Source organism: Marmota marmota, unplaced genomic scaffold, assembly GCF_001458135.2.
Source record: "Marmota marmota marmota unplaced genomic scaffold, marMar, whole genome shotgun sequence".
Lineage (NCBI taxonomy): Eukaryota > Metazoa > Chordata > Mammalia > Rodentia > Sciuridae > Marmota > Marmota marmota.
This window is the reverse complement of record NW_026000000.1, coordinates 1,494,186-1,518,840: the sequence shown is the minus strand read 5'-3', so window position 1 is coordinate 1,518,840 and position 24,655 is coordinate 1,494,186. Positions and strand designations below refer to the sequence as shown.

Below are 24,655 nucleotides of genomic sequence, written 5' to 3'. Positions count from 1 at the left end.
CATAAATAAGGAATTATAAACCTTGTTATAATCCTTACTTGACATTATAGGCATATTGTAAAAATTCAAGTTAATTAAACTAAGAACAATCACTATGGAAGAACAACTCAACTAAATATAAGATGAGAGAAATTGAATTTTATTTTTTCTTGTGATTGTTTTCAGGTTTAAATACAGTTTTGATTTTTTTTCAAAAATAGATATGAGACAATATGGGCAAAATCTTAGAAGTTGTAATTATGGTATGCATGGGATAAAATTGCTTCAAATGGCTATAGGGAAATGCATTGCAAGGAACATATGGGTTCAACCACATAGAAACAGCTTTGGAAAGGAAACTGTGCTTCTCAAAATACTAAGATAAAATGCTTAACTTGTTCATGAATGTTATCATTCTGTCATTTATCCAGATATGGTAGAAATTTGGAGGCATTGAAGAGTGATAATTATGAAAAGTCAGGGAGGGATAATTTCTGGAAAATAGGTCCTAAGTTAAATTATAAAAGATGAATGGGAGAATTGAAAGGTAGGGAAGATCTCAATGAACAGTGTGAGCAAAGCCCAAGAAATGGAAACTTGGGATATGAGGAAGTCCATCTGAGATGCATAGAACATTGTCAGAGAGAATGTGAAATTAAGAAGATATTGACAATGGTGATATTATTCAAGAACTTGAAGGTATGCCAAAAAAGTGGTATTTTTTCTGACCATAATGAGAAAGTACAGGATTGCTGAAGAGTACAGTGACATGATTAGAATGGTTATTTTTCAACAAGGCACTGAAAAGGTTAAAGAGGGGAGTGAGAATAATCTAATAACAAATGATGCTTTAAAATTTAAATTAAGCATTATAAGTTTCTGTAAGAAAAAATGAACTATAGTCAAAGATCCAGAAGCAATCAAAGTGATGTAAGAACAGCTTTTCCAATGAGTTGCCTAACATACTTCACCTGTCAATTTATATTCAAATGAAGTTAACCCTCAAGCAGACAAAGCCAAATCTAATTTAAAGGCTGCAATTCAGATGCTAAAAGGAACCATTTATAAGTATCTAAAACCAATTACAGGGTAATCAATTAGCAACTGTCATTACTGCAGAAACCTGTTCAAAGTGTCTTTAATATATTCAGTATTTACTAACCTGAAGTTTGTCCTGGTCAAGCCACTTAAAATAGGAGTTTTTAGTTTGTTAAGTAATATAATTTTGGAAATCCCAAAATTAATGTGAAACATAATTTCTCCAATTTTGTATGAATAGAAAAATATTGAACTAAAATATATTTAATTAATTTCAAAGGGAATGAAAAGATTAAAGGCTTTATAGTATGTTTAATGACCAAATTATACTGATTTTTCTCCTATAAAGTAGGCATGTATTTTTTAAAATAAAAAACCTGGAGATAAAAATGACCTGCTAAAATATGGATTATCATATTAATTCCATTTATTTTTCTACGTGTCTAAAGTACAAATAATAAATGACATTAGAAGTGCTTTAAAAATATTTTCTGGTTTATTGAACTAAACAAAACTTAATAGATTAATAACAGTTTTTTGTTTGTTTGTTTGTTTTAAAGTTAAGACACATCTTGGCTCATGGATTTTAGTTAAAGGGGAAAACAAACAACCCAAACAACACATAACAATAATAAAAGTCCTCTCTAATAAAAGCAAGAAGATTGCTTTTAAGGTGTTTGCTAATTTGGTCAGCATTTTTGTAGAAGAATTCAGTAGTTATTTATATTAGTACCTTCAAATTAACAGAATCTCAGATATTTCATTCCAGTTTAGCCACCTTGGCCACCTTGAATCCAGAGTCAGAGGTAGAACACTACAAAACATTTCTTTCTTTGTGATTGACAATACCTTTTAAGCTTAAAAAATTGTCTCTCTAAATAATTAGACCAGTGCCATACAATGAGAATTACTAACTCCTACTTTGCTTCAGTAAGTATATAGTAGATTCAGGCACCAAATTTTCTAAGATGATCAAAAATGAAAAATTTGGGGGTCAGTTGAACTTTTCCTATAGCAATGTGAATCAAAAATCACCCATAATACATTTCTTCTAAATACCATTCCTAAAAATGTTTTCTTAGTATTTCTAAACAGGCCTATTATTATGAAGAAATAGCTTATTAAAAAAAAAAAACTTACAGTATATAGTTAGTTTGACCCATCAACAAAAATGATACAAAGAGCAGGCAGGAACTGACCTCGTTCACAGTGGCGTAGTAGCTTTCATGTTTGAAGGTGGGTGAGTTGTCATTCCTATCCCTCACCACAATTCTCACTTCATGGTAGATGACGGTGCCCACTTTCTTGTTGATGCATTGGACTTGCACCACAATGGAGTGGATGTTCATTGGTGGCTGTAATGTAGGTGGTACAGTTTGTGAAAACCAACTGAAATCAAAACTTCTCGTCATTATCAAAACATGTTCATTCAATACAATTTTTTATACTTGATAATTTTCAAATTAGAATAATCTAAAAACGTGACAGACTTTCTATTATTCAAAAGACTGGAGAGGACAATTGCAATAACTTCATTGCTTACTTTTGTATCTCAGATATAGGGCTTCAAGTAGTGCTACACTTCAGGTTTTACTGGTGCTTAAAACCATAAAACTAATGCTGAGATGTGATAAAACAATTTTTTTCCCTAGAAAAGTTAAAGAAGCAATGATATAAACTAATTTTAATAAAAATGCATTAATAAATAAAGCCTTGGATAAAAGAGTTTGTGTAAATATTAGTGTTCATGTAAATTTTTATTATAATATATGCTCTTTACTGATAAATATTAAAATATAGTCAAAAGAAGAAACATCACTCACAACCCAACCAAACTTTCTCACTCAACACAGTTACATGCTCATTTCATTCATCTTTTCCTTTTCCGAATATATACCCATCACAAACACACACACACACATACACACACACAAATATCTTGTTTGTTAATAGAGATTTACTAAAGCAGTTTTATGTAATGCTACTATAAAGTTATGTTATACAATTTTACAGTACTCCATTATAAGTTTGTAGCTTAATTTATGCTATTTAAAATAATAGAATGAGAGATTTAAAACTATCCATTTTGTCATTATAAATAATATTACAATATTTCAATACATACTCCATATAAATATATGCTCACTTGCCTAATTACTTTTTATGATAAATTTTTTGAAGGGAGAAAGTGTCATTAAAGTGGAACTTGTTGACTCAGGTCCCTGTGGGGCTGGGATGAACACCTGCCATGTTTGAATCCAGAGTCAGAGGCAGAACACTATAAAATATTTCTTTCTTTGTGATTGCAAATATCTCTTAAGCTTAAAAAAAACTCTCTCTAAATAATTCAGTTTTATCAGGATAGCATTATCACCCCTGGGTTCTATCACTCATACCAAAATAATAATAATAATAATAATAATAATAATAATAATAATAATAACAACAAAAAAAAAAAACCAGCAACAACATATCTGGACTGTACCATCTTAAATACTGTGTCTCCAGCCTGCCTTTCCCTTTCAACTTCCTCTGCCATTATTTACTTTTCCACATTGCATTTCTCATCCACAAGTTGGAGTATTATATACTTTATATATTTAGTTCAGTTTGTGTCCTTTGTCTCATAAAACCTTAGGCTTTGTTCTACCAATAGCTGTCACTATGTCCAGTAACTAGCATTGTTCCTAGGACAGATGAGTGGATGTTATCAGAGTCATATGACTTGGCTTCTCATTCCAATTCCAGAAACTACTAACTGTATGATCCATGGAAAATTAAAAAACCTCTCTGTGCTGAGTTTGTTGAACTCTAAAAATAGGGATATTAATTACACTAATATGATAGAACTGTAAATATTACATGGTATTATACCAACTGAGCACATAAAAGCATATGATGAATATAAACTACATTTTTATATCTAAAAAGATAAACTTCCATTATCTTTATCTTATCATTTCTTTAGGTGAGTACATTCAGATCCTTTGTAACTATGTTGAGATATACAATGCATTATTGTTCAATAAATTTACCCTTCTGGCCGTAGAATACCAAAACTCATTCCTCCTATTAAACAATAGCATTGTACCCATTGATCAATCATTCTATTTCTTTATTTTCCACTAGTCTTCAAAGTCTAGGATAATTTTCATGAACTGATAACTACCAAACATATACATGAATAGCAGCTAATAATTTTGGAATATAAGATAAATTATTAGATATTTGGATTAAACCAAATTAAAAATATACCAATGACCACTGGGATCGGTTCATTAAAAATATCACGTGCCACATTTACAAATGAGAAAAATACTGCAGAAACTGCACCTAAATTTAAGAAATGCATTGTTTAATTTAAAGATATTTTATGTTCACTAAAAAAAGATAGTTTATTTGTACATGCCTGAATTACTGTATTTAGAAATAATAAATTGAGGCATAATTAATATATAGAGGAATATCTCTAGTTAGATACCACAGAGTTCTGTTCTGATCTCTACCTCATTTCACTTTTAAAAATTAAATATAATGTTATGTATAAAATCTGTGAAATCACAAAGCTTAAAAGAATACATATGTGTACATATATGTAAACATCAATAACAAAAGGCAAGGCTCAAAGTTATCTTAGTAATTAAAAGTATTAGGTTAAAATGATAATTTTTTATATTAGTAAACATAAATCCTCTAATTTGTTATAGAAATAATGTAATCTCTCAAATATAATAAATGAGTGTGAACATTAATATAAACATGTAATAAAATTTTGATGTTTAAAAGCTGATTTTATATATCAGCACCTTAAATGGCTGCTGAATCCTAACACAAATATAGGTGCAAATATGGTGGCTCACTAGAGGAAGTGAAGTTTGAACACTGAGCATATATTATAAAATTTGAGAATGATGAAAAAAATTCCAGATAACTAGATGGCATTATTAAAAAAAAAAAAAACTAATAGTTTCTTTATTATAGTTTCAGAGAACAGAAATAAGAACAATGAATATAATGCACTCAAAGCATATGCTTTCAATATGATTAGAGGTTTTCTCTTAATCCAAAGTAGCACAGAATAGAATGTACTAGCCTATCAAGCAAGCTTCATCACTGAAAATATGTAAGCGAGAGGATAAAAGACCATTTTAAAAGACTAGATCTTAAAAGATTTTGGGAAATAATTTGAATTAAATGACCTCTATCTTTACTAATAGTTTAAAAACATTTGCACTAACAGATGTTTTTTAAAAGGTTCTATATATTTTAATTGTAAAGTAAAACAGAATAAATATTTGTGCTGTTAGCCCCTAGCACAACTCTTGGAAACAATCAAGTGAATTATGTTCTTCTAAACATTTCAAGAGAGATATATAAAACCATTCCATCTCTACTTCTAATTCTACATTGAATGGTTGCACTGGGACAGAAAGGTCACAGTCTTTTCAAACTGGATCAACTGTAGTATGCACTGAGTCCCCCTTAGTCATGCTAAGTACCTATAAATTAGACATAACTAGGTCACCTAGAGTTGTTGACACTCTCAACTTTAGCTCCCTGTGCAACTCTTAGTAGCATAGATGGAACATAGCAGGCAATAAATCCCAGCCACAAAGGATTATACTGCAGTTAAGAATTCCCTGTGGCTAATATAGAACACAGTGTAATTTTACATTGGAATAGATTCTATTCTGCTGTATAAGAAGATACAGCAAGTACAGTTCTCCTAAGTCAATTAGAGTTTAGAGATGCCAAAGTGCTTAGGAATGTGTTGGGGGAAATTTTAGTTTATTTTTCATAAGTGGAAAAGGTCACAGTAATTTTATCTTTTTAAATTCTTTTAAATGTCTTCATTCATGAAACAAAGATAGAAAAAAACTATATATGAATCATGTTCAGGTAATCATTTTAAAACAATAACCATTCATATATATGTAGAAATGCACATTGTCCTGCAATTTCAAAATAAATGCTAAACATAAAACTCTGAAAGTAAACTAGCATATTCAAACATCAGTGTATGTATGTGTAAAGGTTTTGATATATGTATCAGGAATGACACATCAATGGCTAATGAAAGTTATCTTTAAAAAGTGATTCTGGGAGGGTAAAGTTAGGAAGACATTTTCCAAAAATACATAAAAAATTTGCAATATAAAAGAACAAAAAATGTTATGTTTCTCAGACTATTTAATATACAAAGTGAGATATTTTGATGTGAATAATGTAGATTATAACACTCTTCTGCAATTTAAAGTGAATTGAGTTTTTCCTAGAAACCACATTATTTAGGAGGCTTAATGAATTGGAAGCTCATTACTTGGAGAAGGATAATTTTTGAGCAAACCAATAAGAATTCATTTTTTTAATAAAACCTAGGCAAAGTATGTTGTATAGGAGTGAGTGGTTTTATCATGATTTTTCTTTGTATTTACTAGCTTTACAAAATGAAGAACCTTTCATTATTTTACATATGGAAGAAAGTAAAAGAATTTGAGACACAGTGTTTTCTAAAAATGTTGTTTTCAATGAAAAAGTAAACTTAAATGACTGGATAGAAATGTGAACATCCTTAACAAATTAATTTTCACATTGAATAACAGGTTATTTTCAGAAAAGGCCTAGAGAAGAACGAAATGATCACAGAATATAATTAGATATATTGCAATATGTAGAAAAACTTATAGTTTTTTCATAATAAATTAAATAGATATTCAGTTTGCTTTATTCTTTAGTAGTAGGTATTTGTTATGTGCAAAGTTCCATATTGGTTGGGATTAGATTAATATGACCTAGTCCTTGGACACTAAAACAGTTCCTAAAAATTGATATTAAATGAATATAAAAAATTATGTTGAAGGTACAATAAAAGACTATTGAAGGTTATGGAATATAGACCAAGAGATGACATATCAATGTTACTATTAGGGAGTAGGTTTTTATATAAAATACCCTTTAAGATATGCCTTGATAGTAGATAACTTTTAACTTACTTTACTAGACAAAGGTGATTTCAAAACTAAGTTCAAAAGAAAGCAAAATCCTAGATTGTACTTAGGAGAAAGCAATTAAATTCAATCTGTACTCGTGGTAAAAATAAGAATTCATACCCCATTTGAATCAAATGTATGATATATGATATGTCAAGATCATTTTAATGTTTTGAGTAACCAATAAAAAAAAGATTAACAAAAAAAATTCAGGGGACTGGGGATGTGGCTCAAGCGGTAGAGCGCTTGTCTGGCATGTGTGCGGCCCGGGTTCGATCCTCAGCACCACATACAAACAAAGATGTTGTGTCCGCCAAAAACTTAAAATAAATAAATAAATAAATATTATTTAAAAAAAAAATTCAGTTTTCTTAGTGTAATGTATACATTTTTAAGTAAAAGAAATGATAAAGACTGAATATGACTTGACTATAGAAAACTTTGAGGGCAAAATAAAACAGTTTGCAATGAAAGGTTAGTTCTTGACAAGGTCAGAACTCTTTTTGCGGGGACTGAATCTAGAACAGACTAAATCAAGAATGATGGTTGAGTTAATAATTAAGAGATTATCCCAAACTCCAAGTGAGACCTAAGGGAATTTATACTAAAGTTATGCTAATAGATACAGGGAGATAAGCCTACTAAACTTAGTCATTAAATAGTGGACTGGGGAGATTGGTCAAAGCTCTTTATGCAGCTATCAGCTTAGACTCTGAAAGACGACAGGTTAAAACATTTGGTACTACCATGAACACAATTTTTGAATATTCAAGTTTTTTTTTTTAATTTTGCACAGAGTTTGATATAGCTATTAAAATACTGTACTGGAATCATATTTTATTGCTATTATTTTAATTGTTGATAGTATATTAAGTAGAATTATTTTATGCCCAGTTAGTGATTAAAGAATATTCACCATAAGAGACATTTGGTATTTTAAAGATTCTTACGTGATCACGTTCCTTTATTACAAGACTATTCATTTTCCCAGTGGACATTTTGGTTGTTTTATCATTTTTGACTATTGATTATTTAGGCTTGCCTTTTTATGTAAAATAAATTTATGTAACTTTACTGAACAGAAATAAAAATAAAGAACAAAAAACAACCATAATGGCAAGATTTATGGACCAAACTTGAAAATTCCCAAATAGTTCATAGTCATACAACTTCATAAAATGTTTTATAATTGAATAAAATATTTGAAGCTTGATATTTTTATGTCTTAATTTTAGCCTCAGAACTTCTCATGAAAATATTTACTTTATTATTTTATTTTTTAACATTTAATGCTAAAATATTTTGGTTTATATTGTTTGTTTATATATGCATCCATAATTGTGCAAATGATAGATCATTTATGGCCTCAATGAATAAATTATAGAAAACATAATTTGGATGTCTTCCCTTGAAAATAAAGTCCCACTAAGAGTTCCTCAAAGTGCAGTTTCAATTAAGTATAGAGCTACCTGGGACTTCCCTCCTCCTTCTTTGGCTATGATTGTATCCAGCCAATAACTATTTAGATGGTGTTTCCTTCCCTGGCTAAAAAAAGAAAACAAATGGTCATAGTCAGTCTGTAAACTAGATATTCATATGTGGAAGTGGAAAACTTGAGCCCAATCAACCTATAGAAAGGTAAATCAAAATGGATCAAAGACTGCAAGGCAAAACCTGATATTAAAACTACCAGAAGAAAACACTGGGGAAACATATTAAGCCATAAATGTAGGCAACACTTTTCTTTGGATAACACTTCAAAAGTAAAGGAAATAGAAACAAAAACAAACAAATGGAATTATATCAAACTAAAAGGTTTTCCTCAGCAAAGAAAACCATCAAAAGGGTGAAAAGACAGCACAATTAAAATAGAGGATACAGATACTTCTAAAAGGAAAAAATTCCAATGGCCAACAAATTTATGAAAAAGTGCTTAATTTCAATACTTGTCTGGGGATTGCAAGTCAAAACCACTATGAGCCAAGTACAGTGGCACTTGCCTGTAATCCCAGAGGTGGGGGAGTCTGAGGCAGGAGGACAGCAATTTCAAAGCCAGCCTTAGCAACTTAGAGAAACCCTAAGCACTGGGCAAGACCCTGTCTAAAAAGGACTTGGGATGTGGCTCAGTGGATAAGTGCCCTGGGGATCAATCCCCAGTACCAAAACAAAACAAAAACAAACAAACACACAATAAGGTATCACTTAACCTAGTTGCACTGGCTTTTATCAAAAAGCCAAAAAGAAACAAATGCATGCAAGAATGAGAAGAGAAAATTCTCCTCATTCATGTTACAACACCTAATAAGAAGAACATATGTTTCTCAAAAAACTAAAAATAGATCTATCATATGATCCAACTATACCATTTTTAGGGATCTATTCAAAGAGAAATATTCCAGTATAATGAAGAAAAGTACATAATCGATGTTTGTTATTACAATAGCTGGAGTCAAAATATGCTCATCAACAGATGAATGGTAGGGAGAACATGGCATATATACACAATGGAATATTATTCAGCCATACAAAAACATGTTATCCCACCATATGTAGCAAAATGAATGGAAACGTGGAACATTATGGTAAGTCAGACAAAGACAAATACCATGTTTTCCTCAAATGAGGGTGCTTAAATAAAAGTCAATGAGAATATAGAATAGTGATTATGAGAGGCTGGGAAATAAGGAGGAAAGAGGACATTCTGGGAAGTTGGATACCAGGTATCCAGGTGCAATTAAAGAGAAGTAATAAGTTCTGAAGAAGATAAGATGGCTATATTTTACAATACCCTTCTATGTATTTTATGAAAAACTAAAAGAGAGAAGCTCCAAAGTCTCCCACTGAAGCAATGATAAGAAGATGAAAAAATTAATTAGGGTTAATTATCTTGATTTGATCATTACACACTACATACATGTATAAAATGTCACACTGTACCCCATATTAGTACAAAGTAACAATCTAAAAACAAAAAGTTAGTGAACTGGGGTATAGTGAACATCAAAAAGAGCTACAGTCAAATCTAAAACAAGGAAATGACAGAAAAAATAATAAATTCAAAAATTATAAGTGTAATCTTGTCAGCAGGAAGAAGAATAGAGGATACACACAAAACAGCGAGTCTACATATTGCAGTCTTTCTTCTGACCCTGGTAAACTTCAATCCTCCTGAAAACATATTGACTTTCTTTCTATTGTGTTGATATTTTAATATTCTCTGCCTATAAAACTTGAGTTCATTTTAAGGCATTTTATGCTTTCCTTATAAGCTAAAAATCTTTGATTAAAATAATATTTTTAAAAAGAATCACTGTATGTCAAGGACTCAGTGGAACATTTTGCACTAAACAATTTCTGGAACAGTTTTCAAAATCAAAAATATTAAAAAAAATTCTAATTTGGTGATCACAATATGAAGCCTAGGCTGTTGTTCATAGGGTTAAACCCTGATTTTTGGTTCTGTTTGGCTATTCAGAGCATTCATATTTTTATTATGATTCATTACGGTCCTTAAAATGAATAGTCCAAAGAATATGGGCCACAACCCAAAGGATTATATTTCAGGTAAATGCCTTATATTTTAATAGAAACTATAATAGTTTGGTATTAATTCATAATAATATAATGTATAACTTGTTAATATTTAGCCTTTGAATTAAATAAATTAATTATTTATATTTTAAATTAAATAAAATTTAACACATGTAAATATATGTATGTAAATATTATACTATTAATATATTATGCTCATACTGAAGAGCACTATTTATAAATGCAGTCTATATAAGAGAAAAAGGCACTCATACTTTTCTCAAATGAATTACATGCTAGTTGTTTTTTTGTTTTTGTTTTCTTAGAAAGCATTGTGACCTAGGATCATTGAGGTAAATAACCAAGAAAGAAACACATTATTTCAACTCAATACAATAAAGTAAAAACAACAGCTCTTCAAGAAGAGCGAATTTTCACATGCTTAAACAATATTATTATTTCATTTCATACATTATAGTAAGTTAGCAGTGTTGATGTGTAAGTGTGTAGATATAATTATTTATCGGTTAGTCAACTGCATGTAATTAACTATACCAGTAATTTAATGAAGGTAAGTGAGCTTATCTTCATTGTTTTTTAAAGTGAAAAAGTGTATAAAGATGCTTGTACAAAAATTCTCACTTTGGCATTTTTGTAATCACTAAAAACTGCAAACAAACTTGATGTAAAAATAAAAGATTGGTTTAAGAAATATAGCCAGGATGGGATACACGCACACACTATCCCTAATTTTTCTCTCCACAAAAACTATGTAGCTATTAAAATGTTGATTGAAGTTTACATTCATTCACATGGAAGTATGTGTATCACAAGTTATATGAAAATCAGGCTGAAAGTGTAATTTACAGTATAATCCAATTATAATTAGTTAGTATTAAATATATGTACATGTATGCTTAAAATAACATGCGGTAGGATAAATACTAAATGTTATTGTCCCTAGTTGGCAAAAAAAAAAAAAATTCACACATAAGCTTTTTATTTTCTCATATGTTTTCCATATGCTTATATTATTTTAAAATTGCATAAAATAAAAATTTTCAGTTGCAATTAGATTTGGAATAAAAGCACTAATTTACCTCACTAACTGTCTAGCAGCAGTGGTCTATGCTTTGCACAAAACACATGTGCATTGGGTTAAGGATTTTCAGAATACAAGGCCTTGCACTTTGATGAATGATGTGCTGATAGCACTGTGGCTACAGAATTGGAAATTCACAAAAATTCAGAGTAGTAAAGGACATAGTGTTAATCTTCTTCTCATGCTCTTCCTCCCTGTTCATAACCCACTTGAATAAAATGTATGAAATATGATATATCAAGAGCTATGTAATGTTTTGAACAACCAATAATAAAAAAAGGACATAGTAATCCACATTAAAATAAGGGATAAACTGACACATTTTAGACATGAAGATTAAGGAATCATCTTCTCCTAACTTTCTGTAAAGTGGATTGTAAATGCTGACCAATGATGTGAGGTAATTCAGGCTCATTAAACTGAAAACCTGATGTTTAGGTTCCATAAACTGGGAATTTGGGGGTAGGCATGTTTAGACATACTCTTGAAATGTCTAGATCCCTATCCATTAATTACTGGTTATGATCCACTCACCCTCACTTCCCTTCTCTGCCCACAAGAAAGCTGGGTATGCATATGAAAACAGAGTAACATAAAGGAGCTACTTAAATCTATTCAAGTTTTTTTTTTTTTCCATCTTTTTCAAAAGTGAGTCATTGAGCAACTTTGATAATTTAGCTGTTCTTAAGAACAAAATACTTAAGTCATGCTGCTAGAGAACTACTCGACTAGGACAGCACAGGAAATTTGTTCACTTTCTTTTGCTCTTCTGACAGCCGCATAAGCACATTGTCAAATCCTTTTACCAAGGTTTAGAACTTGCAAGACAGTAACTATGAGGGCACCCTCCAAACTTCTGTCCTCAATGCCACAGCTGTGTGGCATTGTTATACTTTGCCATTGTTAGAGAGAAGTGGATTATAGCCATGCCTGTCCTACTCTGCCATTACCACCTCCATATTACATGCATTCTATTCTCTTCTTGTTCAGAAATCTGACAAGCTTCCAGGATCTTAAAAGGGAAATTTAATGGTTCTCTCAGACACAGATGCTCCTTTCCTTTCTCATGGTTCTTTCAAGTAGTTGATTTTTTTTATGTTCAAATATGCAGGAAATAAACTTAAATTACATAAAGAAAATCAAAATTGTATCAACAAACATATGTAGACAGTTAAATGATAATAAAGTTATAACACAGGGACAAAATTAAAAAAAAAAAAACAAATAAACAAACAAACACTAACATCTCTGTCCAGAACTCTGCCTGTGCTGTTCAGGAAAAGCATTTGTTTAACAGGATCCAACAACACCCAGTAATCCACGTTGTCCTTTAAAGAGAGTTCTATGGTGGGGTCTGGTCCTCCAGCAGTCCCTTTTATCAGCATGTTGTCCACCAGAATCGTACCTGCAAACCAAAGAAAGTTATTTGAAACCATATTCTATGCATATGCATTCTTTAGCAAAGATTATGTTCTTAAACTGCAGCTGACTTATTAAAGCATAAAATATTCAACTGTACATCTAACATAGAAAACTTTCTAATGTCAAAAAGGCAAAAAAATACCTTCATTATACTATTTATAAATGATTTTGTGGGGAGATGAAGATGGGAGGAAGAGATTCAAACACTTGGTGAGTTTCATCATCTACTTCTTGTTTCCTTTTAACAGGAATCTCATCTCTTCTCTGTCCATCACTTCTCACGGGAGTTATCATTAAATTTTATCCTGAACAAAAGGAAATGCTTGTAATAACAGTCTGATACTTCAATTCACTCAGTAAGACTTCTGATATGAAAAGAGATATCGTGAAAATAAGATAGAGGAAGAAAACGGAAGAGATAAAGCAGCAGCAGTGTCTCCAAGGGTGAGAATGGCATCTTTTTCTTTTATCTTAAAGCAAATCCATAAAACATAAATCTTAATGTGAAAGACAAAACTAGTGTGCAGACACACAATAGAAGCCATTCTTCTTTAAGACATGTCTGGGGTACTCGACTAGAACAACAGGCTATTCCAATGTAACATTTTGATGCTTGAAGCTTCCTTATTATATTTTCAGCAGGCTGAATTGTAGACACTTCTTGAATAAGAGTTGAAAAGAGAGTAAGTCTCTGATCTTTCCTACTTGTTAAAGATTCCAAGCATTTTACAAGTTGAACGTAAATGGCATTGATGTAACTAAAATCTCATCCCCCTCACCCACAACCCCAGCCCTAGCAATGATCTCTTTCCCAAACAATAATGTCCTATGGCTTATGGCAATCATTTTCAACTGATCCATTTTATTAAACTTATGGCTATAAAAAGGATGTGGCTATGCAAATAAAAATGTACTCTCCTAAAGACAGTAGGATAAATCGCAAATATCTATAAAACTCCTTGCCTTAGAATAGCAAACAAGGATATATAGATAATCCATAAATATGAATCTGGCTTAAAGAATATGATGGAAAATCTAAGAGCCTTGTTTTCTTTAGGCATAAATTTGTTCAAATGTTATTTGGTTACATAGCTACAAAAAAGAAAGGGAATTTCTTTGTAAGATATTCCAAGTAATTAAATAAAAAATAACTGTCTATTGTACTTCCAGGAATTTTCTAAGAAATTTTATAAGAAGACATTATGTTTTTAATGGATCCACCAACCTAAATAATATTTAAACTCTAACTCTCTCTCTCACACACATATACACATATACCTTTCTAAATGACAGAAATTTTCCTTTTAGTTTTTTATTTACTGGCATGTAAAAAATGTAAATATTGAGTGAAACCTGTCTTACTAGTTTATGACTTACCTGGTAAATGAATAACCTTCAGACAATACACCCCAAAGTACAAGTCAGATGTTGATGTCATTTTCTGACCTGTAAGTCTGTCCAAATATATGCTCAGGGCCCCAGTACACACATATTTGCAAATATTTTATACAACTCATCTTTGAAAAATTATTCAGTCAGCTTCCAGATGTAATTAAGAAAAAAAAGGAACTCTATTTTCTGATAAAAAAGAGAAACACATAGTAGGCAAAACAACTCATGTTAATTTTTATGCTTTGACTCAGTGAGTAAGAATAGCAGCAGCAAGCTTCTCTGTAATGTACACGTATACCAAATGGGAACTCCAAGGCACAGGCATTGAGCTCTCCTTTGTAAACAAAGATAGAAAGGATTGTAATACCAATCTTCACTTCTACGAAAGCAGTGAAACAAAACATTCTATCTGGTCTTACAATTTATTTAATTATGTTTGAAAATTTCATGGAGATTTAAATATTTATCTTGCTCTCCAAACTCCACTATATCCTTCAATGATTGAAACTCAGCAGTATTTCTACTGCTACTAAGCTAAAAAGAAAAACATTATGTGATTTTTGCTTTTATTCTCACCATTCATACTGACAAAAATCTCTCAAGACTTTCATATGCCATACTGCCCTAGATCAATAGTCGAAGAAAAGAAGAAGGATCATTCACGCTTACTGCAAGGATCAATGTTTCTTTTTTAAGATTAACCTAGGTGTCCACCCTCTGGCCTAGACAACCCTGTTCTTCTGCCTATTTACCCCTGTGATTAGAAAAACAGGTAGCATCCAAGCTGAATTTAATCTTAAACCAGAAACTTATCACCCTTTTCCACCCTAGGATGGGGAATGTTTCTTCCTAGAGGTTTCCAAATGTCTAGATTTGGGCAGCTAATGTTATAACCCAGTGCAGGTGAGTAGCTGACCAGCAGTATAACCTAGGCATATTAGGACAATGTGGTCCTTTAATTCCTCTGTTGCTTGCAAGCTTCCCTCTAAACAAAACCTCTTATTTAATCCTTCACATGTGATATTTAAATTACATTCCCAGCCTTAACTTCAGTCTAAATATAAAGACAGATAGGATACACAGTGCAACACAAATAAGACAGCTGAGTGTTTCTAATATTATAGGGATAAAACGGCATATTCTGTGACAATAAGGCAATCAACTGAAACTAGAGTTGAAATGAGGAAAAACAGGACTCGGGACAATAATTAATTTGATAGAGTAGGACTTCTGTAATAATAAAAAAAAATTCTTGGAGAAATGGAATAAAGAGAAAAGCTTCAATTAGTACATAGAAGGAAATACTGGACTTGAACCAGAACAGCCACAGATGCTCCTTCAGGTGTCATTCATTTGCCCAGAATCTCCCAAATAGGCTTTCCACACTCAGTAAAGGGACAATTTGTCAAATAGTAACAGCTATGTAATGGCTAGGCATTGTGGCCTGCCTTCCACATAGAAAGGGGATTAAAATAAATCTAATGGGATTCTCTTCCTCTCTCCTCAGTTATATCTATATAACTTGCATTTTCTTCCTTATTACCCAATTATTTATTTTTTTTCTTTCATTTGATAAATACATTCTCAGAAATAGATGAATAAATAAATAATAGAAGCAATCACTGCTGACCTTGAAGAAACCTGCCTTGAAGAATAGGTGATACCAAAGACTGGACTCCCTTTACATGAAGATTTTCTTTCATCATAACAAAAGTGTTGGTTATTAGGACAAAGAAATTGAATTAACTTATATTTATATCACATGAGTTAAGACAGCTGACTCTAGAATTGATATGCTTAGAATCCATCCTTGCTGCTCACTTCCAGCTATGTGAAAAAGGATAGATTATCCACAATTCTCTCATTATATGAAATCAGTACCATAACTGAAAAGGTATCCCTACTATAATAGCATATATACGTTCCTGGGAAGGACCTGTATTCTTATATCTAGAATAATAACAAAAACTAAAATAATCATAATTACAATAAAAATGTTAGCACGGTTATATGTTTTAGTGGTATTTTAGGCATGTATCACGGTTATTGAAATGTGTGTTTCTATTTCAAATAATGGAGAATAACTTGCTACTAATTAGATATGTTTAACCCGATTTAAACTTTTTAGAATGCATACATGTACTAAACATTATATGGTAATGCAATTACCATTAACATGTACATTTTTATATTTTTATGAGTCATTTAAAAGTTATTTTAAATTTAAAAAATAGAAAGTAAAAAGAAAAAAATGAAAACTTCATATGTCATCAATCTTTATTAGTCTGTTATTTTATTTCAGACAAATAAATCTGCAGCTCAGTGATCTGTACTCCCAGACTCTCTAGAGAGTTTAACCTATTATCAATGATACTTGTTCATGTAGCCAATCAGGAAGACTTTCACTAAACACAGGTGCACCTATAGATTTTCACATTTTTCCCTTTAAGATCTTCTTACATAGCAAAATTTTTTTTTAATTAGGAAAAACAGCTTTTACAGATTGTGTCAAAACATAAATTTAATGGAAAATAGGTTAAGAATCAATACAGCTTCCTCATAATTCCAACTTCCTTCTCCTACTTACCAATTATACATAAGGTAATTTGTATCAAAAAAGAATTGGTGAGATTTTGTTGAATACTAAAAGCGATAACTCATACAAAGTGCTGATTGTAGTCTCTGATACAGAAAAGAACTTTAAAAATGTGAGTAATGGTTATTGTTGTTGATGTCATAACTCCATTTTGGAAACAAAAAATATTAAAAGCTAAAGCAAAATAAGTCACAGAAGTCTTTACACACCAAATCTACTGTTCCTGTCACAAAGCTATGGTTAACATGTTTGGTCACCACTTAGGTGTGGCAAACAGCCAGAAAAAATTTATATGGACTTAAAATATTTAAATCCAAAATAATTATTATTGGAAGTTAGGAGGGAGGGAAGGATCACTCCCACTAGATATACTTGTAAAGAGAACCCTCTGTCAAGGTCTTCCTGCATTATACGTCCATGGCCATGCAGTTCATCCAGGATTGCAGATATCAGAGAGTGACTTCATTCTTTCAATTCTAATCTCAGACAACTCTGATTTTTTTCATCAAATATCAAACTAGATTTAAGTTTTAGCTAGAAGGGATCATAGCCAACAATTACACATTGATACTAGAAGATAGTTTTATACTGAATACTTTTTACTCATCCCAGGAGTATTTGAATCTGTTAGGATACATGTATGTGTGTATGTATGTTTGACATACACAAGTACACACATATATACACACATCACACAATATATACATATGATGTATATTATAAAACAAAATATATGTGTGTGTTATAAATTATAATTTCATACTCAGTATTTTCCTGCAGAAATTATTTGCTTCTTTAAATAACAGGCGCATTAATCTCTAAAAATATTGTGAAAGTGGCGTTGGGGAGGAAGGTCCATTGCCTTTCTAATTAACCTAATTCAATGAAGCTGAAAGAGTCTGTTCTACGGAGAGAGCAAGTAATTGACTGATTGGATTCATTCCAAATTCTTAAATTTTTTTTCTCTGCCTAGAGCCCACTAGTTGGTCCTCTAAACAATTAATTATTCAAAAGTGTATAGCCAATATGGATTCCATTAATTGTCAACTGTTTCTCCATTTACAGCCACATGGAAGAAGGTAACTTACATTACATAACCAAAAGCATCTATTGCTTTTTCTTACTGCCTGCCAACAAAAACAAAGTTTCTAAATGTACTTATTTGATTAAAACAAAACAAAATTTTAAAAAGTGAAAATGTAGGTAATATGCAGTTTTCCAGTGAGATTAATCTGAGAAGAACATTATGTAGTTGGTATTGAGTGATATTTAGATTCAAAGGTCATCAGGCTTAAACAAGAATATTCTTATGCTTAGATCCTTGTTTTTATTGAAACTTCTCAGGATCATTCTGGAAGTAGTCTTTCTTCTTTGATTTTTCACACTTTGTAGTTTACAAAGATAGAAACTGTGTAGTGTGGTTATACATATGCATTTATTATATATAGATTTCTTAGAAAACTTTTGGCAGGAGATTTATCATGCCTCTTTCATGAAGGAAGTAAACACACATTTTGGTTGGATTATAATTTGAATGCTATAAATATACTAATAACATGTAATTCTTGCTAAAGGTGAAAAATGATAAATCGTCAAGTCAATAGTTTAAATGAAAGTTCACAAATATTTTAAGCATGCTGTTTTGCAAAATTATGTTTTCCCTAAAATTAAAATTAAAATGAAAGGCTTTGTTAATGTGAACTTCGTTCATATTTTTTAGGTGAAATATTCTTTTAAAAAATTGTTTATTTATTTATTTTCATGGGCTGGGGGTCAAACCCAGAGCCTCACACATGCTACATAATAAGTCCTCTATCACAGGTCCTTAACCCACTCAACAATATTTTTAGATTTATTTTTTCTTAATGATAAAATTGATCATGTATATATAAAGCATTTCATAAAATTCCAAGTATAAAGCTTCAGAAATAGAGGATTTTCTTCTATCTTTTTTTCCTTTTTTCCTTTAGGAACTGATATAAATACTTTGATGTTTAGTCAGTTCCTAATATCTATTTTATACTGTGAATTAAGCAAAATGTGTACACAATATGCATATTGGTAAAGAGGTTATATTTTCTTTGCTTATATGTAATGTATCCAATGAAAACTGAATCAAAAACATAGAATTAGGAGAATAGAATTAGAATCTCTGTACAACATTATTGTGTGTTTGTGTGTGTGTGTGTGTGTGTGTGTGAGAGAGAGAGAGAGAGAGAGAGAGAGAGAGAGAGAGAGAAAGGTAATCCTCCACCTCTCTTCATCTCTAGAGTTCAAATGACTTGACCAAGATTTTCTAGTCAGTAAAAGAAGATCCATAAATAAAACTGTGTTCTACTTTCATCACTATTTAGATCTTCTTTCTTCACATCTTGTTATTTCATTGGAAAGGTGCAAACATATTCTTAAAAATGAAAACCTTATTAGTTATGCATTTAGTTCTTTGTAAACTTATATAAAAATCCTGTAGATATGCAAATTGACTATTTAGAATACATCCTATATAATTTTTCTGAACAAAAGTTAAATGGATTCATATGGAAATGATTCTAAAGTAAAATATGGGAGAATAATACAATGTAATTACAAATGACCTAACCCTATAACTAATATCCCCATAAAATAAATAAATAGAGATATAGATAAAGATATAACCTCTGACATTATAGCTTCCACTCATAAAAGAGGATAGTGAATATTAAAGACAGACAAATAATAATGGAGACCATCTTAGGGAGATGATCATCTCTTAGGAGATCATCAATTTAAAAAGTGAACACACTGAGCTAATGTCTCATGGAAAAACCATGCCACCTTCTTTCCACTGTGCAGAGAAAAGAATGCTAAACACAGAAGCTGGGTCATGAGTTTAAAAAACCCAAAAAGTGTTTATGGTGAACAACCTCTTAAGATATATATATGATGCCCAACTCCTGGCTTTATGCCATGTGTGACTTCCTTCCCTTGACAATGATAGGACTTATGGCTTTCTTTTCCCAAAAACATATGGCACAGATGACGGGAAGTCTGTGTTTCTTTTTAAGTGATTACATGGTTACATTACATGAGATGCTCTTAGCTCTGTTGTTGAGTCTGTCTCTCTGTCTGTCTGTCTGTCTCTCTTCCTTGATGACTTTGACAAAGCAATCAATGAAATTGGGAGGCACATATGTCAAGGAACTGTGAGCTGCCTTCAGGGATTCAGGATAACTAATCTTCAACTCATAGACAACAAAACATCAAAGTCTTTGGTCTTATAACCACAAGGAACAGATCTGTTCCTACAACCTAAATGACTTAAACTGGATATTTAGTCATGTCTCACATTAGGCTACAACCCTGTCAACACCTTTATCATAATCTTGTGAGGCTCAGCAGAAGACCAGGAGATGCTGTGCCTGAACTCTTGACCAGAAGAAACTATGAGATAAAAAATGTATGCTGACTGAAGGCACTAAGTTTTCATAATATTGCTATGTAGCAATAGAGAATTAGTACAGGCTTTAAAGTCAAAGATCTATGTTCAAAATCTTGGCGCCACAACATACTAACTCTATAATCTTGGGCAAGTTTCCCAGATTCTTATAATCTACAATGTGGGCTATTATGAGGAATAAATGATGTATGTTAAGTAGAGGCACAGAGTTACTCAATGAATAATACTTTCCATCCTACTGCTACTGGTCATTTATATAGATTAAAGCATATACAGGAATTATTGATTATTTTTCATTAAATTATAAACATCATACACAGTATTTTATATGTAATATGACTTTCTTTACAACTAAAAAGAAATTCAAAACATACGTAAAATCTGACAAAAATATAAGACTGTGAACCTGAAAAACACTAAACAGAAAGGAACAACTGGTTATTCATAGCTATCACTGAAAATTTGCCATGAAGCAAAAGGCCATTTTTTTTCCAGACAAAGCAAAAGTGAACAGCCTAATATCAAAGATGTTCATATTATAGAGGTCTAAATTCTTATTAGTATTTGCTTACGGTATCAGCTGGACCAACCAATAACGATAGACTAAATACAATTAAGTGAACAACAACAAATCCAATTCATAGGCCCATGAAAATGACAAAGGTTCATGTCCTCAGAAGATCACAAGATTTTATTATTTTCATACCATCAAATTGATGCAGAGGAAAAATTTTAAAATGACCTCACCATTTTTTTTCCTACTTGATGGCTATAGAAAGGTGGTTTAAGAAGGATTCTGACCCTCAATTCTCCTCCATCATTGGAAATAGGCCAGTTATGTAACAAAACAAAACAAACGAACAAACAAAAAACAAATCTCAGGATGAAATAAAAGAAAACATTGTTGAAGGAACTATTTTAAGATGTGTATATGATATTGATTGATTCCAAAATATGGAAGTCAAAAACTCTACTGGATGAAGAGGCTCAACCTCTTAACCTTTGTCTCCATTAGAATTAATTAGAAACTTCAAATGCTGGCTACTTTAGTTCTGGAATCAATAAACTAAAATCTCTAGCAAGATCCCAATTTTTTTTCACTGAAAATCTGTTCACTGAAAAACTTCACTTGTAAGTGTGAATTCACTTTCTTTAGTGAAAAATCACCTGGAGGAAGTTGTTATTGTTGTTAGAAATGTAATTTAAAATACAAGATTTGATTTAACCTCTAGACAGTATTTCATTTGGACATGGTAATGGCTAGCCTATATTCCCAGCTTTTGGGGAACTTGTAGAAGGAGGATCATAAATTTGAAGCCAACCTGGGCAACACAGTGAGACTCTTGTCTCAAACTAAAAAGGACTGGGTAGCTCAGAGGTAGCCTATTATGCTATCTAGAATGCACAAAGCCCTAGGTTTAATCCCCAATATTGCAAAAAGGAAAAAAAGTAAACTGACAAACAAACAAACAACAGACTATTTAAAAATTTTAAAAAATTTAATTTAGCAAGTTGATAAATGTGATTGATTAAATTGAAAGTTGTGGTCAAATACTACAAACTTTGGATTAGAGCTAAGCCAAAATAAACTTCTTTTCCATATAACTTTAACCAAAAAAAAAAAAAAGATACTGAAATAAGTCTGTTAAGTATGTTAGTTTACCTTTTCAGAATTTTGAAGAGTTTGTAATTTAAACTGTTTACAGGAGTCTAATTATTAAAAATTGTACATAGAGTAAACAGAGTAGAAGAATTAAATTTGTTCAATTTATGAGTTAATAGAACATTAATCACAGAATAAATATAAGTGTTTTTTATTATTTTAAAATTTTTTATTTGTTTTAATTAGCTAGACATGACAATAGAATGCATTTATGCACATTGATAAACATAGATGGGATATAATTTCTCATTTTTCTGAGTATACATGTTGCAGGATCATATTGGTCATGTAGTCTCATATATACATACAGTAATAATGTCTGTTTCATTCTACTATTTTTCCTATTCTCACATCCCATCTCCTCCCCTCCCATCACTTCCTGCTTCCTAATCTATGGTAGTGATATTCATCCCTAGTGCCCCCCCCCCTTATTGTGAATTAGCATCTGAATATTAGAGAAAACATTAGGCCTTTGATTTTGTGGGATTCGTTTATTTCGCTTAGCATGATATTCTCAAACTCCAACCAATTATGGCAAATGCCATAATTTCACTCTTCTTTAAAGCTGAGTAGTATTCCACTGAGTATATACACCACATATTCTTTATCCATTCATCTATTGAGGAATATCTAGGTTGGTTCCATAGTCTAACTATTGTGAATTGAGCTGCTATAAACATTGATGTATAGTATGCTAATTTTCAGTCCTTTGGGGTATAAACCAAGAAGTGGGATAGCTGGGTCAAATGGTGGTTCCATTCCCAATTTTCTGAGGAATCTACATATCACTTTCTGTACTGGTTGCACCAATTTTCAGTCCCATCAGCAATGTATGAGTGTACCTTTTTCACCACATCCTCACCAACATTTATTGTTGCCTGAATTCGAACAGGATGATTGCCATTCTGACAGGAGTGAGATGAAATTTTAGAGTAGTTTTGATTCGCATTTCTCTAATTGCTAGAGATGTAGAACAGTTATTCATATATTTGTGGATCCATTGCATTTCTTCTTCTGTGAAGTGTCTGTTCAGTTCTTTAGCCCATTTATTGATTGGGTCATTTTCTTTTTTGGTGTTAAGTTTTTTGAGTTCTTAACATATCCTAGAGATTAATGCTTTATCAGAAGTGCATGTGGTAAAGATTTTCTCCTAATCTGTAGGCTCTCTCCTAACTTTATTGTTTCCTTTGCTCAGAAAAAGCTTTTTAATTTGAATTCATCCCATTTATTACTTTTTGATTTTACTACTTGAGCTTTAGGAGTCTTAAGGACCTTTTCTTTATTTTTCAAATTTCCTACATTTACAACAAGAATGACAAGATTTATAACTCGAACTTCCTGTCAATGATAATTTTGATTTTAATTGTATTACTTAAATATTTTTAATATTATTTAAAATATAAGCAACATTCCAAGCACAGACATCCACATGTTAAGAAAATAAATAAAAGCACCTCACTTACTTTAGGATCACTAAGAGAATGAAATAAGAGAAGGCATGTAAAAATGAAAGCAGTTGAAGAGACATCTGCATCCTGTGTCATTTCAGTCCTAGTCACAATAACCAAGAAACAGAAACAAACTAAGTTCTCATCATATGATGAATGGTTCAGGAAAAGAAGTTATCTATTCACCAGGGGATACTACTCAGCCATAAAAACCGAATAGAGTTCTGTCACTTGCAACAACATGCATGAAACTAGAGACCACTTTGTTAAGAGAATAAGCCAGGTGCAGAATAGTGAGTATTTGTGATCTCATTCATATGTGAAATCTAAAGGAGTTGATCTTATAGAAATTGAGAGCAGACTGGAAATTACCAGAGGCTTGGAGAGGTGTGAGGGTGTGGAGATAGATGGAAAGATGGGAAAAAGCTGATCAATGAGTACTAATTTATGGTTAGATAGAAGCAAGAATTTTGGTGTGCTATTTCAAAGTAGAGTAACTAGAGATACCTAAAAACAATGTACTATATATTTTAAAAAGTTAGAAGGATTAAAAAGAGAGGGGAAAGAAAAAAAAAGGCTACAAAAAAATTTGATTAAATGACTGATTCGAAACTTTATATTCTAAAAACCTCTCTGGTGACTTAGTCTTTATCTTGTTGGTTGACATTATAAAACATGAAAGTGTATTTTTAACCTGTTTAATTCTACCAAAGTTATATTGTTAAGTAGTGAAGCTGACAATTCAGCTTTTGTATTCTAAAATTTAAAAAAAAATTATCTAATTTTTTTTTTTGTTTTCTGAAATCATTTTCTGATGATTGAAAAGCAAATCTGGAATTAAAAATGGTGGTTCCTATAGAGTAACTATAAGCAACTTTTACACGTCATGTCAGAGTTTTTGTGTGTTCTGGGGATTGAACCCAGGGCCTTGTGCATGTGAGGCAAGTACTCTACCAACTGAGCTATATCCCCAGACCCTGTTGTTTTGTTTTATGCTTGAAGAAAATACTTGATACTTTTTAAAGTATGTGCTCTATGATACTATATGGCATGGGTGA

General features: G+C 31.4%; 1 protein-coding gene across 12 annotated transcripts in view; it reads right to left on the bottom strand.

Annotated features, from left to right (window-relative positions):
• Positions 1-24,655, bottom strand: part of Pcdh15 (protocadherin related 15) — a 1,628,869-nt gene that overhangs the window by 470,491 nt on the left and 1,133,723 nt on the right. For all 12 annotated transcript variants that reach the window (XM_048807407.1, XM_048807408.1, XM_048807415.1 and 9 more), the window contains 2 exons: positions 12,885-13,045; positions 2,217-2,372 (listed from right to left, as the gene is read on the bottom strand). In XM_048807407.1, the coding sequence (XP_048663364.1) occupies positions 2,217-2,372; positions 12,885-13,045 (317 nt within the window). The remainder of the gene's footprint in view (positions 1-2,216; positions 2,373-12,884; positions 13,046-24,655) is intronic.